At 41.4% G+C, this 20,997-nt stretch overlaps 1 protein-coding gene across 1 annotated transcript in view; it reads left to right on the forward strand.

The window, feature by feature from the left end:
* LOC126336796 (2-oxoglutarate and iron-dependent oxygenase JMJD4) overlaps positions 1-20,997 on the forward strand; it is an 89,531-nt gene that overhangs the window by 32,053 nt on the left and 36,481 nt on the right. Inside the window, exons 2-3 of the mRNA XM_050000823.1 lie at positions 20,023-20,171; positions 20,263-20,411. Of these exons, the coding sequence (XP_049856780.1) occupies positions 20,023-20,171; positions 20,263-20,411 (298 nt within the window). The remainder of the gene's footprint in view (positions 1-20,022; positions 20,172-20,262; positions 20,412-20,997) is intronic.

The raw sequence follows: 20,997 nt of genomic DNA on the forward strand, positions 1-20,997 counted from the left end.
CTGAGTAGCTTTTCTTTTACTCCCTCTTTTCTTGACATACTCTTCTGCGCACGCCATTTGGTTTCCGCGCTCATTTTCTGTGAAAGAAATGGAGAAGTCGCACCACTCCACAATCACTGCTCTACTCGTCGCTCGTAGACCGCAACTCGCGATGGCGATCAGTGGTAGCACCAGCCTGTAGGCCGTCGCGCACCGACCTTGCTCAATGCACTGGCCGGTCCGTGCAGTGACATCACAGCCGCACTCAGCGCGGCTGCGGCCCGTGGCCTGTGTCTCAATTCTCGAGTCTGCTAAGCCCATAGCACAAGGGTGCATGCGTAGTAGCACTGCTCGGCCCTTGGTGATGTCACGGTCTCGCTTGGTCTAAGACAGTTGTAGTCCAGTGCGGCCGCAGCCCGCGGACTGGGCATCTGTGCAAGACTCTGGTTCTAAGTCCTATGTACAAGTCAATGCCTTTGCTAAGACTGTGCTAACAGATTCAATTGAAGCATAGCTCAAGGCCTGTGTTAATGTGTTAACTTGCAAGGTGACTGTTTGTGAGTCGGCGAAGCCAACTAACTTCAATTGTTTGAATTATTGCAAGTTAACACAGGCCTTGAGCTATGCTTCAATTCAGTCTGTTAGCACAGTCTTATATATATATATATATATATATATATATATATATATAGCCATCACCTTAACATCACTTGTGGCACGCACAGGTCCCTGAGCTATTGTAGGCTTTCTTCTTTTCCAACCTGCGGTACCTTGCCCATCTTTCTCCCTCCCTTCCTTATTCCTTTCACTTTGCCTTTCCTTTCTCTCTCTTGCTGTTCTCCTGACTTCGTTTCATCTTGCAGTTTTGGTTTGTTTGCTTTTCCTCTCCTTTTCTGTTTTAGTTGGCCTTAGGGATTTGACATCCACTTTTAAATTTGAAATCTGTAGTGTGAGCCAGATGGGGAAGAACTCCCTCCCTGACGTCTTGGGCGTGGGTTCCTCTCCCCCTTCCTCCTCTCCCTTTCCTTTTCCCCCCTTCCCCACCCTTCCCACCACAGCCCTTTTGCCTCCTTCCTAGGTCACCAGCCCATTAGCCAGTCTATGTAGTGGAGCTGTTGTGTTTCCATCTGGCTGAGCCCCCAGACAACACAGGCATTGCAGTGCTGGTACCTGTACTGCTAACACCTTGTGAAAGCCTAGGAGTGGTGGCCTTTCTTTTTGAGGCATTGGAACTCCCAGCAATGACCATCATGTCAGGTGGCTGTGGCACCCACAAGATAGAGTGGGCAGTACCAGGGCAGAAGTTTGGCATATGAAACGTGTTAAACACTCTGACCACTCTTTCATGGCTGCGTCTCTTCTTACAAATAGTTCCGCCTCAGATCCTGTTTCTGCCTTCCTGGCCTTTCCCCCCTTGGCTACAGCTAGAAGGAGATCTAGGTCCACCAACTTGGGGCAAAACCATTTTCACAGTTACTGATCTGTACCAGGACTGATGGGGAGACTTTAGCCATCACCAAACACCTTTTTTTGTGGAACACATTGAAGAAAAGTTCAGTGAAGTTGAGTCCTTAAATAAGATGAGATCTGGCTCCCCCATTACCTTCTTATAAAGACAGATTCTGCCAGTGAGATGGCCTCCCTCTGTGCCTGACTGCTTAGCAGACATCTCAGTGTATATCACACCTGGATATGACACAGGGTGTAATTTTCCCTGGGGACCTTCTCCTCCAGTCCTATGACGAACTTAGGGCAAAACTAGAACAACATGGCTTTAATTTCATCTGACGTGTCCAGAGAGGCACTAAGGACAATCATGTATACACTGGCGCTTTCTTCCAGGCCTTTAAGAGGGAGGGGGGTACTCTGCCAAAGAACGTCAAGGTAATGGTATACAGATGCGACATCAAACAATATATTCCATCTCCCATGAATTGCTTCAGTTGCCTGAAGTTTGGCCACATGTCCTTGCGATGCGATACCATCGACCTTTGCTTCAGTTATGTCTTCCCCTCCTCCTTACGACCAACCTGCGCCCTTTCCCTTTCCTCCTCCCCCCTCCCACCTGTTCCACCCTCAAGGAACTGCTCCTCCTCCTCCACCTCCTCAGCCAGAGAAGAAATCCTCTTCTCTGGCTTCTGCTAGGGATGGAGCTCCCTCTCGGAACACTCCTCCCCAGTGTTCTCAAGATAGGAAATTCAGGTTGGATGAGGGACCCACACTCTGAGAGCCCCAAGCCATTCACTCTCAGTTCAATCTGCAAGTCTCTGCCACCTGTTCCCTTACTGAGGGAGAAGAAGAAGAAGCAGCGCAATTCCAAGGACGAGGCTTCCCCAGCATCCCAGAGGGCCTCGCCCCCTCCTTTTCACTCCTAATCGGACCCAGTTTTTATGGATGTCACCCTCTCCATGTCGCTGATGACCAGTGACCCGGTGACAATGACCACCTCTTGGGTTGTTTATGTCTAACCTGGACTCTTGCCACACGATAACCCAGTGGAATCGCAACAGATATTACCGATCCGTTCCAGAAATACAATAGCTTGTTTCCTCTTATTCTGCATTCTGTCATGCTCTTCAAGAAACACATTTCCATGATGACCACTCTCCAATGTATCGTAATTGTCAGGCATTCTGTCAGAATCGCAACAGATATTACTGACCCGTTCCAGAAATACAATAGCTTGTTTCTCTTATTCTGCATTCTGTCATGCTCTTCAAGAAACACATTTCCATGATGACCACTCTCCAATGTTTCGTAATTGTGAGGCATTCTGTCAGGTAGTGTCTGGAGGGGCCTGCACTTTGGTTCACACCAATGTCATTAGTTTTAAACATTTTTGGGAGGTGACAGCCAGCAGCCATTAAGTAATGTATAAAATGTATATCTGAACCATCAGCTGTTTTTTATTTTAAACCTAAATTCTACTGGTTTCGGTCTTGGACTAAGGCAATATGGTGGCTTAAACCATTTTAACCCTTCATCCGTGAAGATGGTACAAGGCTGAAACCAGTAGAATTTGGGTTTAAAATAAAAACAGCTCATGATTCAAATATGCATATTATACAGTGTCATTAGTAACTGGACTGCCCTTCATATCAACCTGGAAGCAACATCCGTATGAATGTGAACGACCCCAGCAATCACCATTTCCAATGTCTATTTCTCTCCAGGTAGGCCACTTCCTTATGTTGAAATGCCTATCCTGATACAGCAACTCCCACTCTCATTTCTCTTCCTAAAGGACTTCAGTGCACACCACCCCCTGTGCGGAGTGCCCCTTCAACAATTGACCAACTTATTTGAGACTTTGATTTGTGTCTCCTCAATGATGGTTCTCCAACTCACTTCAGTGCCATTCATGGCACCTTTTCTGCTATCAATGTCGCTATTCCTGTGCCGCTCTTGTTGTTACAGTACATTGGTCACCTCTTGATGATCTTTGTGACAGTGACCACTTTCCAATTGTTCTGTCATTCCACTGCCACTACCAAGCAGACAGGCCCCACATTGGGCATTCCACAGAGCCAATTAGCCTTTATATACGACTTCTGTGCACTTTGACACCTCTCTCTTGGGTTGCATTCATTTCATTGAGCAAGACATCTCTGTCATGGTTCTTCATGCTGCTGCCAATGCCATCACCCTATCCACAGGTCTCCCTCATTGTTGACCACTACCATGGTGGACCAAGGATGTAGCAGTCACTATCCAGGACCAGTGACGAGCCCTACATTGATCTAAATGACACACTTCACGGACCAACCGTATCACTTTTAAGCATCTCCATGCTAAGGCTCGCTACCTTATTAAGAAAAGTAAAAAGGAATGCTGGGAATGCTATGTTTCCTCCCTGGGGACATATGCCTCTTCCTCCCGGGTTTGATCTAAGCTGTGTAGCCTTCTGGGTCACCTGTGACAATCAACTCTCCAGGGTCTTATCCTACAGGATGCTTGCATACTGATCCATTGGGCCTTGCAGACTACCCCGCAACATATTTTGCAACAGCATTGGCATCCTCTTCGTATCCTGCTACATTTTTTCTAGCAGATACAACACGTTGAAGAAACCCCCATGAGAATGAAGCCCCACCAAGCTAAAACCTATAATGAACCTTTCACTGAATGGGAATTCTTGCAGGCTCTTATCTCTTCACATGACACAGCCCCAGACCCGGACTGCATCCACAAACAGGTGATCCAACACTTGCACATTATCCAGAGGCAACATCTACTCAGGGTCTTCAACTGCATTTGGCTCATGGGTTGTCTTCCTCTCATATATTCACCAACAACAATTTCTTTGAAGGTATTATCTACAAATAAATTTGTGATTCTGTCATGGCCACTAGAATGACACTGTCCTGTGCTAACCCTTTCATATGCCTTTACAATAAAACCTTCCCAGAATCGTAATCAGATCATCTGTTTCAAATTCATTGATGACAGTTGGTAAGATATTGAGAAAATGCAGTTATAAAGTAGACTGCTTACAAAACACTCATGCATACTTGACTAGAATTTTGCTCAAGTATGTGAATCACACACCAGATAGGATTAACTAGTGATACTGAATCTGTACCGAGGAAGGCAGCACAGCTGGTCACAGGAGTTTCTTACTCATGGTAGAGCATTGCAGGACTGCCAAAAACCTGATCTGGCAGACTCTTGCAGGTATAAGTCATATATTCCACAAATGTCTTCTTACAAAATGTGTTGTAATAACATTCCACAAGAGTTGCTTTTCTATGCATCTTTTTTATTTATTGCTACCAGTTTCGAGCATAGCTCATTTTCGAGATGTACGCAGTGAGATTGTAAATGCTATTTTCCAAATAACATTTCACCCATACGGCAGCAAAGACAAGGTTAGACTAATAACAGTGATCATGGAGGACTTTAACAATCTTCCTTACTGCACTCCATAAGTGAATGGAATGGGAATTATCCCTAATTTGTGGTACAATGGAAAGCATCCTCTGTCATGCACTTCACAGTGGTATGCAGAATATAGCTGTAGATACGATCCTGTGGTAAGGGTGGTGCAAAACCTCTTTTGAACTATTTATGTTAGTATGGGCATTAATAAACAAGTAACACATTCAGGTGAATGGCATCAATGCTTTTATCATGCTGGCGTGTAGCAGGTTGTGCAAGATAATGCATAATGTGATTGGCTTCAGCAGTTACTCCATGAGCTATGCAGTCCAAAGTGTCGCCCCTCCTCACACTCCCATCCTAACACCTCTGCTTCCCACTCCACCCTTCTTCAGTTTCCACTCCTCCCTGTCATCCACTTGTATCCACCTACTACACCCCATTCCACCCTTAGGCCTTTGCTGCCCAAGAAACCTCCTATCTCCCTGTTATTTTTCTACTCTACACAACTTGTTCCTTTACTCTTCTTCTTTGTCGTTCTTCTTCTGCTTATATTATTTTTTTTCTTTTTTATTATTTTTATGAGTATCTTGTACATTATGAAGAGGAAGCTGATAGGCCTATAGCTGTTTATGTTTTTTTTCTGTCTCCTTTGATGTGAAGTAAAACAATTCAGCATTTTATCAGTTTTGAGGAATTGTCTTCTTCTGCAACTATTCTTCAAATATTGTGCTACTTTTCCTCCAGCTTTAACCATATAGACTGAGTCACTATCATTTCCTTGCTTTGCATTAAAATGCTTGATCAATTTTCTCCTTTATGTCAGTTACTGTATTATTTGTCATCTTATTTGATTATAGTTTTTATATAACTGTCTTGTCGGAAGTAAATAACACAGAACTTAAAAAGACACATCTTAACTGCAGACATAATATAAACAACACAAATCTTAAACAACTGCACACCAGAACTTGGTAACCATAAGTACAGTGGCGCTACCCAACATAATTTCTTCTCTGTTTTTTTTTTTTTCATATTCTTATTGTTTGTCTTATCAAATTTTCATGGTATCATCTTACATACTCTTGGAGACATTTGTCAATAATTTTGTTTGAACATATTGTATCATATTCCTATTATCATTTACTTGAACCTCTCATCTTCTCTTTAATTATTTGCCTTTTTCTGTTTGAGATTTTCTTTAGTTTTGATTTCTTCACTCTTAAAATATGTTTTGATGTTAATGCATTCCATTTATTCATTAACATATTGTGTTCTGTAAATTCTATTATGAAGAAGACCCTATATGGATGTGGAACAAGTCTAGTTATACTTCAGATGATCCACAAGACCCTTTTCCACTTACAAAATTAGAGCAAGAAAAGTCATTCTGCTAGGTTCCAGTGTACATGGGAATTCATGGTAATGAAGCAACAGATGAAGCAGTTAAGAATGCTTGCTTGGAAAATATATTTACCAAATTTACTGCCCTTGTAATGCGGTTTCTCACTTTTGAAGTACAGGATCATGTCTCTGTGGGAGGAGGGCTAAGTGGGCTTGCAGAATAACAAGTTGCTTTCAGTGAAATGAGTGACACAGCCATGTTTTTCTGCCTTTTGGCCATTGTGGTGGAAGAAGTACTCTTTAACGTGTGTCCTTATGGGGCACTGTCCTCTGCTTCATGAATTCCTCCTCCAGTGGCATAATGCACCCCTATGCAGTGCTTGTTGTGTATGGGTATATCTAAACCACATTTTAACAGAATGTATTTTATATTGAGATATGAGGTCTGCAATTAGCTTACCCACTGATCTGCTCTCTTTTTTAGGAGAGGATGAATTGAATGTGATTTGTGTTTTAATATTCCATGTGATGTCCAGTCTTATAGTTTCTTAGAAGATTTTAATATGTTTCCAGGGCGATTGCTACCTTTTTTATTATTCTATTGATCAAGCAGACATGGTTCCTTGCTACATTATTTTAATTGTTGTGTATGTATAGCCCGTGAATTTTAACCATAAAATGACTTGAGGCGTATGTCTTTTGGGCTTCTATATTGAAGTTTGAGTGGGATATAATGTAGCCGAATGGCTGCGAATTATAAGCATACCATCCAGTAACAGAAAAATTCCCATGTTTGTCCCCACCTCATTTGGTAGGGGCACTGATGGCCTTACGGTTGAGTGCCCTATACATTCCACTACCACCACCACCAACAACAACAACAACAACAAATTACACATCAACAGACAGAAGAAACCATTGTTTTTGTGAAATATACTAACAACAAATTTGGCTATTGCTAATCTGTTCAAACTGTTAATTATGGTTACTCCTTCATTAATTTGTATATATATGTATATGGAGGGAAAAAAACATTCAGCTGTTATTATTACCAAATACTTTGAACATTTACTCAACCTTTCACAGACCACTATTAGAGGTGTAAGAAACTTACAGTCTTGAGTCAAAGTATTCTGATAATTTATGGGAGTGGCTAAAGAGGTATTCTTTTACTTTGTTTTTAAATACTTGGGGACATTTTTACATATATAGACTGAAGCAGCGAGTGTAAATTTGTACCAAGACTGGGAAGCGGGTGACCCAGATTCGATTCCCAGCCTTGGTACAAATTTTCACATGCCGCTTCAGTCTGTATACATAAAATCATACCTATATGAGACCAGTAAAGTCTCTGAAAATGTGTAATTTCATTCGTATTTGAGGATGTTCTGTTTCCTGCCTTATGTCCTTTGGTATCCTGTTTTGGATCTCTACACTAGAATATAAAACTCCATTTTGAACCCTAGAGAGGGTTAATATTGTGATTCTGAATTGCTAAGTTGATCCTAAATCTACTCTTATTGTTAACCACAAATACCATTAGGTAAGGTATGTTTTGACATCTAAGTTTAAGAATCTCGAGGTCCATGAAAAGGCTTCTGGGAGATGTTTGGTTATGAACAAATGGTTCAAATTGCTCTGAGCACTATGTGACTTAACATCTGTGGTCATCACTCCCCTAGAACTTAGAACTACTTAAACCTAACTAATCTAAGGGCATCACACACATCCATGCCCGAGGCAGGATTCGAACCTGTGACCACAGCAGTTGCACGGTTGCGGACTGAGCACTTAGAACCGTTCAGCCACCACGGCTGGGTGTTACGAACATAACACATATTCTTACAGCATGCTTTTGTAGAATGAATTTTGTTTTCACTTTCACTGCAATGCATCAGAAAATTATGCAGTAGGACAGACATGAGTGAAAATATGCTAGCAATCTTGTCTGCAGGTCAATACAGTGAGAGATATTTCTGAGTTCAAGGTAGCCATAACTGAGCTTTTTGGTTGATTTACACACATTCTGGTGCCACATCATTTTATTTTCCATCTGGACACCCATTTTGTTTTCCATCTGGACACCCAAGAATTTCACATACTGAGCCTCATCCAGAGTATGACCATTGATCTCTACTTCTGGTATTTGTAATGTGTTTTTATTTGAGTATGAGTTTTTGAAAGATCAAGAGCGTAGCTGTTAGTTGGGAACCAGTTGTAAACCAGTTTTGCTATTCTGCTGGCTGTTTCTGGTCTGGTTTTGTTTGGACCTTCTATCAGTATACTTGGGTGATCAGCTAACATTACAGTTTTTGAAGAATCCTCGAGTGTCTTCAGTAAATCACTTCTACAGACCAAGAAAAGGAGTGGGCCAAGCATCAAACCTTGCAGCAGACTGTATTTAATGTTTCCCTGAAATTTAATCTTATTTCTGTCGTATCATTTGCTAACATAACACTCTGTTTTCTGTTATTTAGATATACTGGTACTCTATCCAAGCAAGGGGGAGCCCTTTAATACCATAACATTTTAGTTTCCCTTGCCGAATTTTATCAAAGTTCCTTTGTTAAATATTTGCCTCTTTCATTTATGTTGGCATAAACATCATCTTACAATATGTTTAAATGGTATAAACATCATCTTACAAAATGTTTAAATTGTTGCTTAATTTGATCCAATGTACTTCCCATTCATTAAATAAATTCATTACTTTGTCCCGTTCCATTCTAGTGGTTGATAAAAATGTACCAACGACTCATCTCCAGAAATATACTGCAAAAATATTCCATCAACATCTTACTGATGCATGATACCGCAAATAACATTTTGCTTAACAGGTGCATGGTGGGTACTTATTTTACATATACTCCATGGAACTTCAGTTCTCAAAGAATAGTGTGACAGGGCTGTTCCTCTATATAAGTTTAGTGAAGATGCTACTTCTTTACCATGATAGAACAGTTTTCCATGCTGCATTATTGTCCCCATAGCTGCCACAGATGATAGATCTGAATGAGGGAGTTCTCTTCATGAGAGATTCCGTTATTCAGTTCATCAGCCACGCTGCACACTGTTGTACAGTTCACACACTCCTCATCAGTTCCAAATCTTCAAGTAATAACTAATTTATATATATTAGTGCTTTGTGGCTACTTCTGCATTTTTATCTCTCAACAACATTTAGAACCAAACTATTCCACCGGGTGTACAAGATATATGGAACTAGCAAGATAGCATAAAACTTTAAGAAGACTCTTATAATCTCAATTCCAAAGAGGACAGGTGCTGACAGTAATGAATATTACCAAACCATCAGTACAATGAAAATATTAAGAAACAGATAGATTACAACTCACTATATAGTGCAGAAGCCAAGTCACAGACAGACACAACAAAAGCTCTGCTAAACAAGTAAACTTTCAGCCAAGGAGAAGATTATAATTTAGTATCCCATCAACATTGAGATTGTTAGAGATGGAGCACAAGCCTGGATTAGGGAAGGATGGGGAAGGAAATTGGCCGTGCCCTTTCAAAGGAACCATCTCGGTATTTGCCTCAAGTGATATAGGGAAATTATGGAAAATTTAAATCAGGATGGTCAGACTCAGGTGTGAACAGTCAACCTCCTGAATGTGAGTAACTTTCAGCCAAAAGGTCAGGGTAGGGCAGCTATGTGCAGTCGGAAGATTAGCGGGAGGGCGGAGTGGGGTGTGAGGGAGGAGCAGAAAAGTCGGGAAGTAAAAAGAATGTGAATGTGTTAGTGAAAAAGAAGGCTGCGTAGTGCTGGAGTGGGAACAGGTGGGTGAAGGATGGTGACTAACAAAGATTGAGGCCAGGAGGGTTATGGGAACATAGGATGTATTTCAGAAAGAGTTCCCACCTGCATAACTCAGAAAAACTGGTGTTTGTAGGAAGGATCAAGATGGCATAGACTGTGAATCAGTCATTGAAATGAAGACCGTAGTGTTGGGCAGTGTGCTCAGCAAACTGGATGGCCCAACTGCTTCTTGGCATCAGTTTGTTGGTGGCCATTCATGCAGACAGACAGTTTTTTGGTTGTCATACCCACAAAGAATGTATCATAGTGGTTGCAGACTAGCTCGTAGATCACATGACTGGTTTCACAGTAGCCCTGCAGTTGGTGGGACAGGTGATGCTTGTGACCAGACTGGAGTAGGTGGTAGTGGGAGGATTTATGGGACAGGTCTTGCATCTCCCCTCCTGCGCCAACCTCTTCATCTCAGAGTAGCACATGCAACCTACATCTTCAATTATTTGCTGGATGTATTCCAATCTCTGTCTTCTTCTATAGTTTTTGCTCTCTACAGCTCCCTCTAGTACCATGGAAGTCATTCCCTCATGTCTTAATAGACGTCCCATCATCCTGTCTCTTCTCCTTATCAGTGTTTCGACATATTCGTTTCCTCTCCAATTCTGCGCAGAACCTTATCAGAAATGAAAGTTGGAAGGAGTGACTCAGCATAGCAAAAAGTCACAAAAACCTTCGGTGAAATTAACAAGTGTGGAAATATTAAGAGGGCAATGGGGGATTCCATAGTCAAATGCTGATTTTTTTTTTGGTCATCAGTCTTCTGACTGGTTTGATGCGGCCCACCACGAATTCCTCTCCTTGAGCTAACCTCTTCATCTCAGAGTAGCACTTGCAACCTACGTCCTCAATTATTTGCTGGATGTTTTCCAATCTCTGTCTTCTTCTATAGTTTTTGCTCTCTACAGCTCCCTCTAGTACCATGGAAGTCATTCCCTCATGTCTTAATAGACGTCCCATCATCCTGTCTCTTCTCCTTATCAGTGTCTTCCACATATTGCTTTCATATCTGATTCTGTGTAGAACCTCCTCATTCCTTACCTTATCAGTCCACCTAATTTTCAACATTCGCCTGTAGCGCCACATCTCAAATGTTTCGATTCTCTTCTGTTCCGGTTTTCCCACAGTCCATGTTTCACTACCATACAGTGTTGTACTCCATACATACATTCTCAGAAATTTCTTCCTCAAATTAAGGCCTATGTTTGATACTAGTAGACTTCTCTTGGCCAGGAATGCTCATTTTGCCATTTCTCGTCTGCTTTTGATGTCCTTCTTGCTCCATCCAACATTAGTTATTTTACTGCCTAGATAGCAGAATTCCGTAACTTCATCTACTTCATGACCATCAATCCTGATGTTAAGTTTATCACTGTTCTCATTTCTACTACTTCTCATTACTTCCATATTTCTTTGATTTACTCTCAATCTATATTCTGTGCTCATTAGAGTGTTCATTCTGGTCGGCAGATCATGTAATTCTTTTTCACTTTCATTCAGGATAGCAGTATTATCAACGAACGTATCATTAATATCCTTTCACATTGAATTTTAATTCCACTTGATCCTTTCTGTAGTTTCCATCATTGCTTCTTCAAAGTGTAAATTGAAGAATATGGGCGAAAGACTACATCCTGTCTCACACCCTTTTTAATCTGAGCACTTTGTTTTTGGTCTTCCACTCTTACTGTTCCTTCTTAGCTCTAGTAGATATTGTATATTACCTGTCTCTCCCCATAGCTTACATCTGTTTTAACTTAGAATTTCGAACATCTTGCACCATTTGACATTGTCGAATCTTTTTTCCAGATTGATAAATCCTATGAACATGTCTTGATTCTTCTTTAGAGTTGCTTCCATTATCAACCACAATGTCAGAATAAACTTTCTGGTCCTTTACCTTTCCTAAAGCCAAACTGATCATCATCTAACCCATCTTCAATTTTCTTTTCCACTCTTCTGTATATTATTCTAGTCATAAACTTGGGTGCATGAGTTGTTAAGCTGACTGTGTGATAATTCTCACACTTGTCAGCTCTTGCAGTCTTCCAAATTGTGTGGATGATATTTTCCGAAAGTCAGATAGTATACTGACAGACTCCTACAGTCCACATGCCAGCATGAATAGTCATTTTGTTGCCATTTCCTCCAATGTCTTTAGAAATGCTGATGGAATGTTATCTATCCATTCTGCCTTACTTGACATTAAGTCTTCCAAAGCTCTTTTAAATTCTGATTCTAATACTTGGTCCCTATCTCTTCTAAATCAACTTGTGTTTCTTCTTCTATTACATCAGACAAATCTTCCTCCTCATAGAGGCCATCAGTGTATTTTTCCCACCTATCTGCTCTCTCCTCTGCACTTAACAGTGGAAATCCTGTTGCAGTCTTAATGTTACCACCCTTGCTTTTAATGTCACGGAAGGTTGTTTTGACTTTCCTGTATGCTGAGTCTGTCCATCCGACATTCATTTCTTTTCCAATTTCTTCACATTTTTCATGCAGCCATTTTGTCTTAACTTCCCTTCTCTTTCTATTTATTTCATTCCTCAGTGAACTGTATTCCTGAGTTTCCCGGAACATTTTTGTACTTCCTCCTTTTAGTGATTAACTGAAGTATTTGTTCTTTTACCCATGGTGTCTTCGCAGCCTTCTATGTATCTATGTTTTTCTTTCCAACTTCTGTGATTGCTCTTTTTACAGATGTCCATTTCTCTTCAACTCTGCTGTCTACCAAGCTATTCCTTATTGCCTTATCTACAGCCTTATAGAACTTCAAACATATCTCGTCATTCCTTAGTACTTCCGTATCCTATTTTTTGTGTATTGATCCTTCCTGACTAATGTCTTAAACTTCAGCCTACTTTTCATCACTACTATATTGTGATCTGAGTCTGTATCTGACCGGGGTACGCCTTACAATCCATTATCTGATTTGAGAATCTCTGTCTGACCATGATGTAATCTAACTGAAATCTTCCCATATCACCCATCCTTTTCAGAAGGGCACTCCTCCTCTTGTGATTCTTGAACAGAGTATTCACTATTATTAGCTGGAATTTATTACAGAACTCAATTAGTCTTTCTCCTCTCTCATTGTTGCAATATTCTCCTGTAACCTTTTCCTCTGCTCCTTCACCTACAACTGCATTCCATTCCCCCATAACTATTAGATATTCATCTCCCTTTACATACTGTATTACCCTTCCAATATCCTCAATATACCTTGTCTATCTCTTCATCTTCAGCTTGCAAAATCGACATGTATACCTGAACTATTGGTGCCAGTGTTGGTTTGCTGTCGATTCGGATTAGAACAACCTTATCACAGAACTGTTCGTAGTAGCACGCTCTCTGCCCTACCTTCGTATTCATAACGAATCCTATTCCTTTTATACCATTTTCTGCTGCTGTTGATATTACCCTCTATACTCATCTGACCAGAAATCATTGTCTTCTTTCCACTTCACTTCACTGACCCCTACTATATCTAGATTGAGCCTCAGCGTTTCCCTTTTCAGATTTTCTAGTTTCCCTACCGCATTCAAACTTCTGACATTCCATGCGCCAACTCATAGATCGTTATTCTTTTGTTGATTATTCAATCTTTTTCTCATTGTCATCTCCCCATTGGCAGTCCCCTCCCGGAGATCCAAATGGGGGACTATTCTGGAATCTTTTGCCAATGGAGATGTCATCATGACAATTTTCCAGTTACAGACCACGTGTCCTGTCGATGCATTTTACTTGTCTTTAATGCAGCGGTTTCCATTGCCTTCTGCATCCTCGTGCCATTGATCATTGCTGATTATTCTGCCTTTAGAGGCAACGTTCCACCCCTATGACAAGAGAGGGCCCTGAACCTCTGTCTGCTCCTCCGCTCTCTTTGACAAGGCCGTTGGCAGAATTATGCCAGAAGTCTTTGGCCACAAATGCTGATTATTAACCAAAATTTCAGTGGCGGGTTTTGAACCCAGGACAGAGGACATTTTGATTACTAATCAAAGATGCTACCGCTAGACTATGGGTCTATTAGAGGGATGTGAACCATGACTTAAGTGGCTGGGAGCAACGGTTGAGTAGGGATGGGTGAGGATATTGTGTAGGTTTTGTGAGCAGCAGAATATCATGGTGGAAGGAGTGGGAAGGATAGTAGGTAGGACATTCCTCATGTAAAAGAACAAATACTTCAGTTAGTCACTGAAACGAGGAAGTACAAAATTGTTCAGGGCACAAAGAGAGATAGTCTAAATCCTGGTGGAACATGTACGTGATACAGTTGCCCAAGTTCTGGATGGTACTGAGTCACTAGGGGAACACTCCTTTGTTGCTGGACAATGGGACTTTGGGAGGCGGTGGATGACTGGAGATATAGGCATGAGAGGTCTGTTTCTGTATACTGTTGGGAGGGTAACTAGAATCTACGAAGGCCTCAGTGAGACCCTTGATATATTTCAAAAGGGAATGCTCCTCACTACAGATGCAATGGCCATGGGTGGCTAGGCTGCATGGAAAGAATGTCTTGGTATGGAATGGGTTGCAGCTGTCAAAGGGGAGGCATTGCTGTTGGTTGGTAGGTTTGGTCTGGACAGAGGTACTGATGTAGCCATCTTTGAGATGGAGGTCAACATTGAGGAAGGTGGCCTGTTGGGTTGAGTAAGACCAGGTGAAGTGAATGGGGGAGAAGGTGTTGAGGGTCTGGAGGAATGTGGATAAATGTCATCACCCTTGATCCAGACAAAAAATTTCTTCAGTGAATCTGAACCAGGTGAGGGGTTAGGGATTCTGGTTGATTAGGAAAAAGGTCCTGTAGATGGCCCAAGAATATGTTGGCATAGGATGATGCAGTGCAGGTGCCCATTGCCGTTCTCTGGATTTGTTTGTAGGTTATGTCTTCAATGGAGCATTCCCCTCATGACTCGGTACCACCCAAGACTGGAGCAACTGAATCACATGTTCTGCCACGGCTTCAACTACCCCTCCTCATGCCCTGAAATGAGGGATGTCCTACTGACTATTCTACCTACCCCTCCCACAATGATATACTGCCACTCACAGACCTATACAATATCCATGTCCAATTTTACTCAACCCCTACTCTCAACCTCTTACATCATAGCTCATATTTCCGTAATAGACCTAGCTGCAAGATCTGTCCCATACATCCTCCCAGCACTGCCTACTCCAGTCCGGGCACAAGTATCAACTATCCTGTTAAAGGCAGGGTTACGTGTGAAAACAGTCATGTGATCTACAAACTAATCTGCAACTACTGTGAAGCATTCTACATGAAAATGACAAAAAACCAGCTGTCTGTCCACATGAATGACCACCGACAAACTGTGGCTGAGAAACAGCTGGACAACACAGTTTCTGAGCTTGCTGCCCAACACCGCGTTCTTCATTCATTTCAGTGACTGCTTCACAACCTGTGCCATGTTTATCCTTCATACATCACCAGCTTTTCTGAATTGCAAAGGTAGGTCTCTCCCTGCAATACATCATATGTTTCTGTAACCTTCCTGCCCTCAACCTTCGTTAGTCACTACCCTTCACTCCTACCCCCTTCTGAGTTCCCACTCCAGCACTACACAACCTTCTGTTTCACTAACACACACTTTATCTTTTTACTGGTCTCCTCCCCCCCCCCCCCCCTTTCTCCCTGGTCTCTGTCTAGGCACTTCAGCATCCCCCACACCTCCCATGCTATCCCCCCCCCCCCCCCCCCTCCTCACCCCAGGATCCCCCTTACACCCACAATCCAGATTGCTTCTTCCACCGTGCACTGCAGCTTGCAATCTGACCTCAGCAGCCAGAGACAGTGGTCATATGTCTGTGTGTGAGAAGAAGACCTTTTGGTTGAAAACTTTCTTGTTTAGCAGTCTTTTAGTTGTGCCTCTCTGTGATTCAGCATCTCCAGTCTCTGGTGACTAGCATTGTATCCTTTCCGTAATATTGTCATTGTTCCTTCCTGGATTTTCCATTGTTTCAAACCATCAGTTTATGCCACACAAAATATGACACAAATTATTTACAGAAGAGTGGAAAACTGGTACAAACTGACTTTGGTAAAGACCACTTTGGGCTCCAATTTATCTTGAAAGGTAAAGTGAAGACATGCAAACCTACATTTTTAGCCTTTGGAGACCTGGAGGAAACCTTTGATAGTGTTGACAAGGACATAAACTCTTCGAAATTCGGAAGATAGCGGCTATCAAATACAGGGGACAAATTGTTATCTACAACTAGTACAGAAACTAGACATCAGTTGTAAGAGTTGAAGGGCATGAAAAGAAGGCAGTGGCCGAGAAGGGAATGAGATGGAGTTGTCGCCTGCAGACCATGTCATTTAATCTGTGCATTGAGTGATCAGTAAAGGAAACTAAGGAAAACTTCGAAAAGGAAATTACACCTACATCTTCATACATATATACATAAATACATACATTATCTAAAAACAAAGATGATGTGACTTATCAAATGAAAGCACTGGCATGTTGATAGACACACAAACAAACATAAACATGCACACAAAATTCAAGCTTTCGCAACCAACGGTTGCTTCATCAGGAACAAGGGAAGGAGAGGGAAAGATGAAAGGATGTGGGTTTTAAGGGAGAGGGTAAGTAAATGGTTGCGAAAACACACTTGACCTCTTAGCCACAAACAATCCAGAGCTGATAGAGAGCATCATGACTGATACAGGGATTAGTGATCACAAGGTCGTTGTAGCTAGGCTCAATACAGTTTCTTCCAAATCCATCAGAAACAAACGCAAAATAATTTTATTTAAAAAAGTGGATAAAGTGTCACTAGAAGCCTTCCTAAAAGACAATTTCCATTCCTTCAGAACTGACTAGGCAAATGTAGACGAGATGTGGCTCAAATTCAAAGACGCGCGAAACTTGGCACGGACTTCGATGCGAGATGCCTTCAATAGGTTCCACAACGAAACATTGTCTCGAAATTTGGTAGAAAATCCGAAGAAATTCTGCTCGTATGTAAAGTACACAAGCGGCAAGACGCAATCAATACCTTCGCTGCGCAGTGCCGATGGTACTGTTACCGACGACTGTGCCGCTAAAGCGGAGTTCTTGAATGCAGTTTTCCGAAATTCCTTCACCAGGGAAGACGAACGGAATATTCCAGAATTTGAAACACGAACATCTGCTAGCATGAGTTTCTTAGAAGTAGATACCTTAGGGGTTGCGAAGCAACTGAAATCGCTTGATACAGGCAAGTCTTCAGGTCCAGATTGTATACCGATTAGGTTCCTTTCAGATTACGCTGATACTATAGCTCCCTACTTAGCACTCATATACAACCGCTTGCTCTCCGATAGATCTGTACCTACAGATTGGAAAATTGCGCAGGTCGCACCAGTGTTTAAGAAGGGTAGTAGGAGTAATCCATTTAACTACAGACCTATATCATTGATGTCAGTTTGCAGTAGGGTTTTGGAGCATATACTGTATTCAAACATTATGAATCACCTCGAAGGGAACGATCTATTGACACGTAATCAGCATGGCTTCAGAAAACATCGCTCTTGTGCAACGCAGCTAGCTCTTTATTCGCACGAAGTAATGGCCGCTATCGACAGGGGATCTCAAGTTGATTCCGTATTTCTAGATTTTCGGAAAGCTTTTGACACCGTTCCTCACAAGCGACTTCTAATCAAGCTGCAGAGCTATGGGGTATCGTCTCAGTTGTGCAACTGGATTCGTGATTTCCTGTCAGGAAGATCGCAGTTCGTAGTAATAGACGGCAAATCATCGAGTAAAACTGAAGTGATATCAGGTGTTCCCCAGGGAAGCGTCCTGGGACCTCTGCTGTTCCTGATCTATATAAATGACCTGGGTGACAATCTGAGCAGTTGTCTTAGATTGTTCGCAGATGATGCTGTAATTTACTGTCTAGTAAGGTCATCCGAAGAACAGTATCAGTTGCAAAGCGATTTAGAAAAGATTGCTGTATGGTGTGTCAGGTGGCTGTTGATGCTAAATAACGAAAAGTGTGAGATGATCCACATGAGTTCCAAAAGAAGTCCGTTGGAATTTGATTACTTGATAAATAGTACAATTCTCAAGGCTGTCAGTTCAACTAAGTACCTGGGTGTTAAAATTACGAACAACTTCAGTTGGAAGGACCACATAGATAATATTGTGGGGAAGGCGAGTCAAAGGTTGCGTTTCATTGGCAGGACACTTAGAAGATGCAACAAGTCCACTAAAGAGACAGCTTACACTACACTCGTTCATCCTCTGTTAGAATATTGCTGCACGGTGTGGGATCCTTACCAGGTGGGATTGACGGAGGACATCGAAAGGGTGCAAAAAAGGGCAGCTCGTTTTGTATTATCACGTAATAGGGGAGAGAGTGTGGCAGATATGATACATGAGTTGGGATGGAAGTAATTACAGCAAAGACGTTTTTCGTCGCGGCGAGACCTTTTTACGAAATTTCAGTCACCAACTTTCTCTTCCGAATGCGAAAATATTTTGTTGAGCCCAACCTACATAGGTAGGAATGATCATCAAAATAAAATAAGAGAAATCAGAGCTCGAACAGAAAGGTTTAGGTGTTCGTTTTTCCCGCGCGCTGTTCGGGAGTGGAATAGTAGAGAGATAGTATGATTGTGGTTCGATGAACCCTCTGCCAAGCACTTAAATGTGAATTGCAGAGTAGTCATGTAGATGTAGATGTAGATGTAAGGAGACATTCCAATCCCGGGAACGGAAAGACTTACCTTAGGGGGAAAAAAGGATAGGTATACACTCGCGCGCGCGCACACACACACACACACACACACACACACACACACACACACACACACACACACACACACATATACATCCGCACATACACAGACACAAGCAGAAACCATGGTAAAATGTCTGCTTGTGTCTGTGTCTGTGTATGTGTGGATGGATATGTGCGAGTGTATACCTGTCCTTTTTTACCCCTAAGGTAAGTCTTTTTGCTCCTGGGACTGGAATGAGTCCTTACCCTCTCCCTTAAAACCCACATCCTTTCGTCTTTCCCTCTCCTTCCCTCTTTCCTGACGAAGCAACTGTGGGCTGCGAAAGCTTGAATTTTGTGTGTATGTTTGTGTTTGTTTGAGTGTCTATCGACCTGCCAGTGCTTTTGTTGGGTAAGTCACATCATCTTTTTTTTAGATATATTTTTCCCACGTGGAATGTTTCCCTCTATTATATAAATACATACATTTCTCTTTGAAATGCATAACAGAGGGTATTTAGCATGGTACTACATATTATTGTTTCTTCCCATTTCAGTTGTGTATAGAATCTGGGAAGAATAACTGTCTAAATGCCTTTGTGTGTGTTGTAATTACTTTACTAAACAATTCCTATGAAAGTGATGTGTAAGGGACTGAAGAATAAATTAAAATTAAGAGAGAAGAAATAAAAATGTTTAGGTTCACGTTTGCCATTTGAAATCCATTACAGGTGGCATTGGCCTTGGAAGATCAGTTGAGTGGAATGGATAGTGTCTTGAAAAGAAGTTATAAAATGAATGTCAACAAAAGTAAAACAAGGATAATGAAATCTAGTCAAAAAGAATCATCTGATGCTGAGGAAGGTCATGAAAAGGAGGCAGTGGTCGAGAAGGGAATGAGATGGGGTTGCCACCTGCATACCATGTTATTCAGTCTGTGTATTGAGCAATCAGTAAAGGATTAGGAAATGTAGACTGGGAAACAAGACACTAAAAATTGTAGATGAGTTTTGCTAATTGGGCAGTAAAATAACTGAAGGTGACTGAAATAGAGAGAATGTTATATGCTTACTGACAGTAGCCAGAAAAACATGTCTGAAAAAAAGGAATTTGTTGACGAAGAATATAAATTGAAGTGTTGCAAAGTGTCTCTTTTTTTATCTAAAATGTAAATGAGTTTAAAATTTTCTATTATAAATAATACAGTTTATCTTTTATGATGAACATTTCTACTTATTCTTCTCTTCCAGGGCAAACTGAAGTACCTGTAGCTGATTGTGGTAGAAGACACTATAATGTCCAGGAAAAAAGCACATTTAAGCTTTGTGATTACCTTGATTACTGGTCAGATTATATAAGAAATGACTACCCAGAGACAATGCCGTGCTTTTACTTAAAGGTGTGCCTTTCAAGTTGTACTGTAACTTTATAAGATTGAGCTCATTCACTATTTATAAAATAATTAATTTTTAAATGTGTTTGATTTTTAGGACTGGCATTTCACAAGAGACTTTCCCCAGCATTTGATCTACCGCACTCCTCAGTATTTTGCCAGTGATTGGCTTAATGAATACTATTACGACCATAAAAATAAAAATGATGACTATAGATTTGTGTATATGGGTCCTAAAGGTTCATGGTAAGACTAAAAGCCTCACACAGAACAATTTTAATATAGTTTAGTCAGTGAAAGTGGTGCCTTTACGTAAATCACATTTCATTCTTAACAGCAATGTGATGAAGAACAAATTTCTACTCACCACATACTGGAGGGATTGAGAGGCAGACAGGTGCATTTAAATACACATAAAAGTAGATTAATGATGATGTAAATAAAATAGAAAGAAACTTACACATGGGAAAAATATGTTAAAAACAAAGATTCCAAGACTTACCAAGCGGGAAAGCGCCGGCAGACAGGCACATGAACAAAACACACAAACACACACACAGAATTACTAGCTTTCGCAACCGATGGTTGCTTCTTCAGGAAGGAGAGGGAAAGACGAAAGGATGTGGGTTTTAAGGGAGAGGGTAAGGAGTCATTCCAATCCCGGGAGCGGAAAGACTTCCCTTAGGGGAAAAAAAGGACAGGTGTACACTCACACACACACACACACACACACACACACACACACACACACATATCCATCCGCACATACACAGACACAAGCAGACATATTTAAAGGCCAATAATGCCACTCCCATGCATATGTGCGCAATGG

This window comes from Schistocerca gregaria, chromosome 2, assembly GCF_023897955.1.
Source record: "Schistocerca gregaria isolate iqSchGreg1 chromosome 2, iqSchGreg1.2, whole genome shotgun sequence".
Taxonomy (NCBI): Eukaryota; Metazoa; Arthropoda; class Insecta; order Orthoptera; family Acrididae; genus Schistocerca; species Schistocerca gregaria.